The sequence below is a fragment of the Nelusetta ayraudi genome, unplaced genomic scaffold (assembly GCF_046127955.1).
Source record: "Nelusetta ayraudi isolate G7.1 ecotype Tasmania unplaced genomic scaffold, CSIRO-AGI_Nayr_v1 ptg000018l, whole genome shotgun sequence".
NCBI classification, from domain to species: Eukaryota; Metazoa; Chordata; class Actinopteri; order Tetraodontiformes; family Monacanthidae; genus Nelusetta; species Nelusetta ayraudi.
This window is the reverse complement of record NW_027466068.1, coordinates 3,066,800-3,075,000: the sequence shown is the minus strand read 5'-3', so window position 1 is coordinate 3,075,000 and position 8,201 is coordinate 3,066,800. Positions and strand designations below refer to the sequence as shown.

Here is an 8,201-nt window from a genome sequence, read left to right as displayed (position 1 = left end):
TTTTTTAATAAAGCAAATAAACCCAATCAGGCACTTTAAGACTAATTTCTATCAAATCTGCTCATTTATTTTTCTAAACTATTCTTCTCAATCCCAGTGAATAAATACTGTTCAACAGATAAACGGCGTGCTTCACCTTTTCAAAGCCCATCAGCAGCACCAGCCGTCCTATAATCCTACCAGTGTCAAGCAGCAAACACGTGCAGCTGTAAAGCGGTAAAGCCCTCCAGGACTGCTGCCATTGAGCTCGACAAGAGGAAGCGGAGTAATAATAAAGATTAAAGAAAAAAAAAAAGAGAAAACGGTGGGGAGAAGAAATAAGCTGCTCTTGGTGGGGAGCTGCAGGAAGAGGACACAATTCATGTGGCTACGTGGTGGGGAGCCGTGGGCGGCGGTGACTCATCAGCGTGGCTCGGGGTTTGTACTGACAGAGACAGGAAGTGAGGTCACAGTGAAGGAGATTACACAGGAAGCCCACTCACTCGTAGCAGCTCCCCCGATGATGGTCTGTCCTGAGGAATTTTCAGTAGGCAGTAGTCGACGAAGCTCCGGAAGGTGTCAGACCTGGACACAGACAGAGACACAGGACTTATGAACCAAATCACCAAATCAGACTACTTGAAGCACAAATCAGGCTGACACAGCAGAGACAACACACCAGCACAACAGCAGGTGTCTATACAAGATGAAGGCCTAGTATGATGATGGTGGTGATGATGGTCATAATGGTGGTGAGTGGTGAAGGTGACGATGGTGGTGATAATGATGATGGTAGTGAAGGTGGTGGTAATGATGGTAATGATGATGATGGTGATGGTGATGATAATGATGGTGGTGAGTGATGATGGTGATGATAATGATGATGGTAGTGATGGTGGTGGTGGTGATGGTGATGATGATGATCGTGGTGTGATGATAATGATGGTGATGATGGTGGTGAGTGATGATGGTGATGATAATGAGGATGGTAGTGAAGGTGGTGGTGATGATGACGATGGTGGTGGTGATGATGGTGGTGAGTGATGATGGTGATAGTGATGATGGTAGTGAAGGTGGTGGTGGTGATGATAGTGATGATGGTGATGATGATGATGATGATGGTGGTGAGTGATGATGGTGATGATAATGATGGTGGTGGTGGTGATGGTGATGATGATGATCGTGGTGGTGATGATAATGATGGTGATGATGGTGGTGAGTGATGATGGTGATGATAATGAGGATGGTAGTGAAGGTGGTGGTGGTGATGATAGTGATGATGGTGATGATGATGACGATGATGGTGGTGAGTGATGATGGTGATGATAATGATGGTGGTGGTGGTGATGGTGATGATGATGATCGTGGTGGTGATGATAATGATGGTGATGATGGTGGTGAGTGATGATGGTGATGATAATGAGGATGGTAGTGAAGGTGGTGGTGGTGATGATAGTGATGATGGTGATGATGATGATGATGATGATGGTGGTGAGTGATGATGGTGATGATAATGATGGTGGTGGTGGTGATGGTGATGATGATGATCGTGGTGGTGATGATAATGATGGTGATGATGGTGGTGAGTGATGATGGTGATGATAATGAGGATGGTAGTGAAGGTGGTGGTGATGATGACGATGGTGGTGAGTGATGATGGTGATAGTGATGATGGTAGTGAAGGTGGTGGTGGTGATGATAGTGATGATGGTGATGGTGATGATGATGATGGTGGTGAGTGATGATGGTGATGATAATGATGATGGTAGTGATGGTGGTGGTGGTGATGGTGATGATGATGATCGTGGTGTGATGATAATGATGGTGATGATGGTGGTGAGTGATGATGGTGATGATAATGAGGATGGTAGTGAAGGTGGTGGTGATGATGACGATGGTGGTGGTGATGATGGTGGTGAGTGATGATGGTGATAGTGATGATGGTAGTGAAGGTGGTGGTGGTGATGATAGTGATGATGGTGATGATGATGATGATGATGATGGTGGTGAGTGATGATGGTGATGATAATGATGATGGTAGTGATGGTGGTGGTGGTGATGGTGATGATGATGATCGTGGTGGTGATGATAATGATGGTGATGATGGTGGTGAGTGATGATGGTGATGATAATGAGGATGGTAGTGAAGGTGGTGGTGATGATGACGATGGTGGTGGTGATGATGGTGGTGAGTGATGATGGTGATAATGATGATGGTAGTGAAGGTGATGGTGGTGATGATAGTGATGATGGTGATGATGATGATGGTAGTGAAGGTGATGGTGGTGATGATAGTGATGATGATGATGATGGTAGTGAAGGTGGTGGTGGTGATGATAGTGATGATGGTGATGATGTTGGTGAGTGGTGATGGTGATGATAATAATGATGGTAGTGAAGGTGGTGGTGGTGATGATAGTGATGATGGTAGTGAAGGTGGTGGTGGTGATGATAGTGATGATGGTGATGATGTTGGTGAGTGGTGATGGTGATGATAATAATGATGGTAGTGAAGGTGGTGGTGGTGATGATAGTGATGATGGTAGTGAAGGTGGTGGTGGTGATGATAATGATGATGGTAGTGAAGGTGGTGGTGGTGATGATAATGATGATGGTAGTGAAGGTGGTGGTGGTGATGATAGTGATGATGATGATGGTGGTGATGATAATGATGGTGATGATGTTGGTGAGTGGTGATGGTGATGATAATGATGATGGTAGTGAAGGTGGTGGTGGTGATGGTGATGGTAGTGAAGGTGGTGGTGGTGATGGTAGTGAAGGTGGTGGTGGTGATGGTAGTGAAGGTGATGATGGTGGTGATGATAATGATTGTGATGATGGTGGTGATGATAATGATTGTGATGATGGTGGTGATGATTGTGATGGTGATGATTGTGATAATAGTGGTGATGATGGTGGTGGTGATGATAATGGTGGTGATGGTGATGATAATGGTGGTGATGGTGATGATGAAGATAAATCATCTCTCCCCATGTCTCAGTGGTGTTTCAGGTTATTGATACGTTCAAACCCAAACAATCCAGTGTAATCTCCACGTGTGGATGTAGTCAACCATGTACAGATTATGTATGTGGAGCAATAAAAATATAGGCCACTGGAGTTGTGGCGCACCGAGCCACTGGTCTAAAAATAAGCTTTGGATAAGACAGCGCACATAACGCAAAGTGCGTGTTGGGAACTTATGCTAAACCACTCTGCAGGTTTTTTTTAGGGCTTTTTTTTTTTTTATTCGTATTTTCTACATTGATATATATATATATATATATATATATATATATATATATATATATATATATATATATATATATATATATATATATATATATATATATATATATATATATGTATATGTATGTATGTATGTATGTATGTATGTATGTATATATATATAATTTGTACATATATTTTATTTATTTATTTTTATATACATATACATGTATATATATATATATATATATATATATATACACATACATGTATATATATATACATATATGTATATGTGTATATGTATGTTAGATTCATTTTTCATAGGTTCAGCGTGTCCACCACATTAAGCTTATTCACTTTCTGTATATAAGGCTTCTGAAGTTAGACTAAATCCAGCCATTCCCAGCGTGTGTGTGTATATGTGTGTGTTTTGTGTGCGCGCGCGTGCTAAAGCTATGCTGAGGAGTCGGCGTGTCTTCTGGCCTCATCTGGCAGGAAGCTGCCGACGCCTCAGGGCTCCTCCCTCCTCCTCCATTTTATGGCTAATTTTACAACAGGTGTTCCTCACTGCGCGCTCAAAGCTTAAAATTTTTGCCTGAAGGATTCTTGTTTCGTCCTTTTGCACGCACCTGCCACCAGTGCTGTGGATGTGTGTGTACAGTGAATGTACTTTTAGAGACTGGGCAGAAGAGACGGAGTAGTGCTCGGCTCAGGTTGCAGAAGACTCACTGGACCACAAACTGGCTTTGAACTACGCAAATACTACGGTTTGGGTGGGATAGCTTCATCAAATTATCAGGTGTGACCAGGTGTTTGATAAGTTTCAAGAGCAGCTATTGGCTGGCACAACCTGGTCGCATGTCGTAAACTGAAATACTAAAAAGCAAAGTTATCTTTCCAGGTAGTGTTATCCGTTGGCATGATTACTATACTAGGAAATGTTAAACAAAAAAACCTGAAGCAACCGACAGCGGCAACAGACAAGCAGCTGTGTTTCAATACAAAAAAAATGCAACAAAACAAATGTATTCTGTCAAGCGTTAAAGAGCTCAAAAATGTTACAGTCTAAAAAGTGTGATTAAACAAAGAAATAGGACAAAATCCTTTTCAATAAACATTACAGCCAATGACACTAGTCTTCATTAAAACCCGTGTTTCCCTTTGATAAAAAACGTAGTAAAGATGCGGCATTGCCTAAGTTTAATTGTTCAATGTTTTTGTTTTTTGTTTTTGATGCCTGGAGAGACAGTCCCCTGAGAATCCATTAGCATAAATAGCCATAAGTTATAGCCATAAGAGCTGAGGGCAGCAAAAGTCTGTATACAAAGAAAATGGTTGTTAGCACAGAAGTGGGAGTCACTGGGAGAAAAACAAGACTTTTTTTTTTCTCTGTTTCTGCCTTTTACTTGCAGTGAGAAGGAGCCCTCAGGCCTGAAGGAAACAGCATTTAGTTTAGGTTCAGTTTAACAGGTAATTACATCAGAAACTTAAGGCTATGTCGCAGCGGTCAGAGGTCGCGCACGCTTTCACGCGGTCGACTCACTGTGACAAGGGTCAACAACGTGATCCAGACTGTTCAACAACTTTCCTGTTGGTTCAGTCAAATCATATTCGGAAGAGATTGTTCATTTTTCAAGTAGCAAGACTTGAGTCATAAGATGAGATGTTTCCGTCAGATGGTTCTGGTATTGTTTCTTGCCACTCACCACTCGTTGGACTGTAGCGTGGGGGAGTCGTTTTGTGCGATGTGATATAAGGCACTCATGGCGTTCATGTTGAATAATGGAGGTTTACGCTCCGCTAGAGACAAGACAAGACACATAAATTAGAGCTCAAAGTTGGAACATTGGACAACAAGCTCTGCCCCTCAGTCAGGAATCCATGAGCGCCGCCCTACTGGTCCCCACTGAGGTATCAACTCACCCAGTTCGATGCAGGTGATCCCCAGGGACCAGATGTCCACCTTGCCCTCGTACTGACCCTCGTCCATGGCCAGGATCACTTCTGGAGCCATCCTGACAGACGCACACAGAAAATTATGCACAGCTGGGGTTACATTATTAAAAATACAATAATAATAATAATAATGATAATAATGATAATAAATGACATTTTAAGATTTGACATTTTCTCCAAAAGAGTTGGTGGACACCGACCAGTAAGGTGTTCCCACAAAAGAGTTGGCAGGCGAGGCAATGGAGGCGGAGCCAAAGTCGGCCAGTTTGACCTGACCCAGCTCAGTCAGCAGGATGTTACCAGCTTTCACATCTCTGGGTGTAAACACAACAGAGACAATCACATGAGAGAACTGTGGGGACAAACGCCAGGAGAAACACAACATCACCTCAAAAATTTTAAAATATATCTTGTGGTTTTTTTTGCATTGTGCTTTTTCCTGCATGCTGGCAATGAAGTTTAATGTATGGGTTTCATTTATTCACGTGACTTGTGGCTGAACAGAGAAGTGCAATGGCATTTGTACAACCCTGGTGTTGGATTTAAAGTTACAAGTTAAAGCCCCAGTGATTGTCACATCCTGAAGGACGCAAAATTTGTTCTCCGCATTTGACCCATCCCCTGAGGGAGCGGGAACCCACTGCTTAGATCATTGGGTGATCTAACCCCCCCAATTCCAATCCCGAATACTGAGTGCCAAGCAGGGAAGCAATGGGTACTATTTTTACAGTCTTTGATATGACCCAGCCGGGGATCGAACCCACAACCGACAAGTGTCAGGGCGGACACTCTACCACTAAACCACTGAGCTAGTCACCGATAAGAGATCTTACAAATGAACCACTTCAAAAAGTGGAAAACGACCCTGACACACCATTTACTGTTGCCATCTGATCACACTGTCGCATAGCAGAAACAGTCTTACCTATGAATCATATTATGGGAATGTAGGTAAGCCAGTCCTAGCAAGGCACCATGGGTAATGGCAGCAATTTCCATCTCTTGGAGTGGTTTCTTATGAACTAGAGGAGAAATCAGTAAAATTGGAGCATGAGGGAAATTCTCTGAAGACTCTCATTGTATTACAAAAAAACAAACAAACTTACAATGACTTCTAAAAACACACGAGATTACGACGAACAGAGCTCATGCTAAAACTCGGTTGTCATCAAAATCCCTGGAAGTAAAACATCAACGAGTGGCTCATCATAAACAGTTAAATATGGTCTCCTTTGTGAAAAGCAAGGTGAAACAGGGCTGATTAGAGCTTCTTATCTGGCTGCTCCAGGGTCATCACAGCTCAAATACTGCGCAAAGGCAAAAGGTCAGAGAGGAGCCGTGACTAAAGAATTTCATAAAGGTGAGAATTCGAGAAACAGGTCAGGGCCGGCAGTTACCAGTGTGTGTGTGTGTGTGTGTGTGTGTACATCAGCAGTGGTTAGTACATGCAGAGGTGGTGAATGAAAGCTTTGCTGCATTTACAGTGGGAAAATAAAACTATTTAGCAGCCACCAATTCTGCGAGTTGTCCCACTTAAAAAGAGGAGAGGTAATGTTCATCATAGGTACACTTCAACTGTAATGACATGCGGCATGAGACATGACATGAGACATGCGGTAAAAAAAAATCCAGGAAATCACATTGATTCACATATGAAATCACATATGATTTTCAAAGAATGTATTTGTATAATGGTGAAAAACAAAAGTTCACCTCAATACTTTGTAATGTAACCCTGGTTGGGTTAGGTCGGTTGGGGTCAAACGTTTTCTGTGGGTCTTCACCAGGTGTGCACACACTGTAGCTGGTATTTTGGCCCATTCTTCCATGCAGATCTTCTCAAGAGCTGTGATGGTTTGGGGCTGTTGCTGGGCAACGCAGACTTTCAACTCCTTCTCAGATTCTCTGTTGGGTTGAGGTCCGCAGACTGGCTAGGCCACTCCAGAACCTTGAAATGCTTTTTATGTAGCCACTCCTTCGTTGCCCAGGCGGTGTGTTTGGGATCATTGTCATGTTGGAAGATCTGGTCACGTTTCATCCTCAATGCTGTCACTGATGGAAGGAGGTGTTTGCCCAAAATCTCACAATACATGGCCCCATTCATCCTTTCCTTCATACGGATCAGTCGTCCTGCCCCCTTTGCAGAAAAGCAGCCTCAAAGCATAATGTTTCCATCCCCATGCTTCACAGTGTGCATGGTGTTCTTGGGATAAAACTGAGCATTCTTCCCCCTCCAAACACGGCAAGTGGCGTTTTATACCAAAGACTTCCATGTTGGTCTCACCTGACCACATGACATTCTTACAATCCTCCCCTGGATCATCTAAATAGTCTCTGGCAAACTTTAGACGGGCCTGGACATGTGCTGGCTTAAGCAGGGGGACATTTGGAGCACTGCAGGATTTTAATCCATGACGACGTAGTGTGTTACTAATAGTAACCTATGTTACCGTGGTCCCAGGTCTCTTCAGGTCATTGTTCCCCCTGTGTAGATCTGGGCTGTTTCCTCACCGTTCTCAAGATCATTTTACCCCACGAGGTGAGATCTTGCATGGAGCCCCAGGTCGAGGGAGATTGTCAGTGATCTTGTATTTATTCCATTTTCTAATAATTGCTCCAACAGTTGATCTCTTCTCACCATGCTGCTTGTCTATTGTAGATTGGCTCTTCCCAGTCTTGTGCAGGTGTACAATATTGTCCCTGGTGCCTTAGACAGCCCTTTGGTGTTGGCCATGGTGGAGAGTTGCAGTCTGACTGTTTAAGGATGTGGACTGATATGAGTAGAGGATAGAGGAGCTTCTTAATGAAGTAGTAAGAGGTCTGGCCAGAATTCTTACTTGTGTGTAGGTGCTAAATATTTATTTTTTTGCACCATTATTTAAAATACATAATTTTAATATCATACAATGTGACTTCCTGATTTTCTTTTACATTCCGTCTCTTACAGTTGAAGTGTACCTATGATGAACATTTCAGACCTCTCTCATCTTTTTAAGTGAGACAACTTTCAGAATCGGTTGCTGGCGAATACTTTT

The 8,201-nt window shown here is 42.9% G+C and overlaps 1 protein-coding gene across 2 annotated transcripts in view; it reads right to left on the bottom strand.

The window, feature by feature from the left end:
* The window catches only part of taok3a (TAO kinase 3a), a 62,640-nt gene that overhangs the window by 24,017 nt on the left and 30,422 nt on the right, over positions 1-8,201 (bottom strand). For both annotated transcript variants that reach the window (XM_076025801.1, XM_076025802.1), the window contains exons 7-11: positions 6,092-6,188; positions 5,367-5,480; positions 5,134-5,225; positions 4,917-5,010; positions 483-564 (exon numbers count right to left, since the gene is read on the bottom strand). In XM_076025801.1, the coding sequence (XP_075881916.1) occupies positions 483-564; positions 4,917-5,010; positions 5,134-5,225; positions 5,367-5,480; positions 6,092-6,188 (479 nt within the window). The remainder of the gene's footprint in view (positions 1-482; positions 565-4,916; positions 5,011-5,133; positions 5,226-5,366; positions 5,481-6,091; positions 6,189-8,201) is intronic.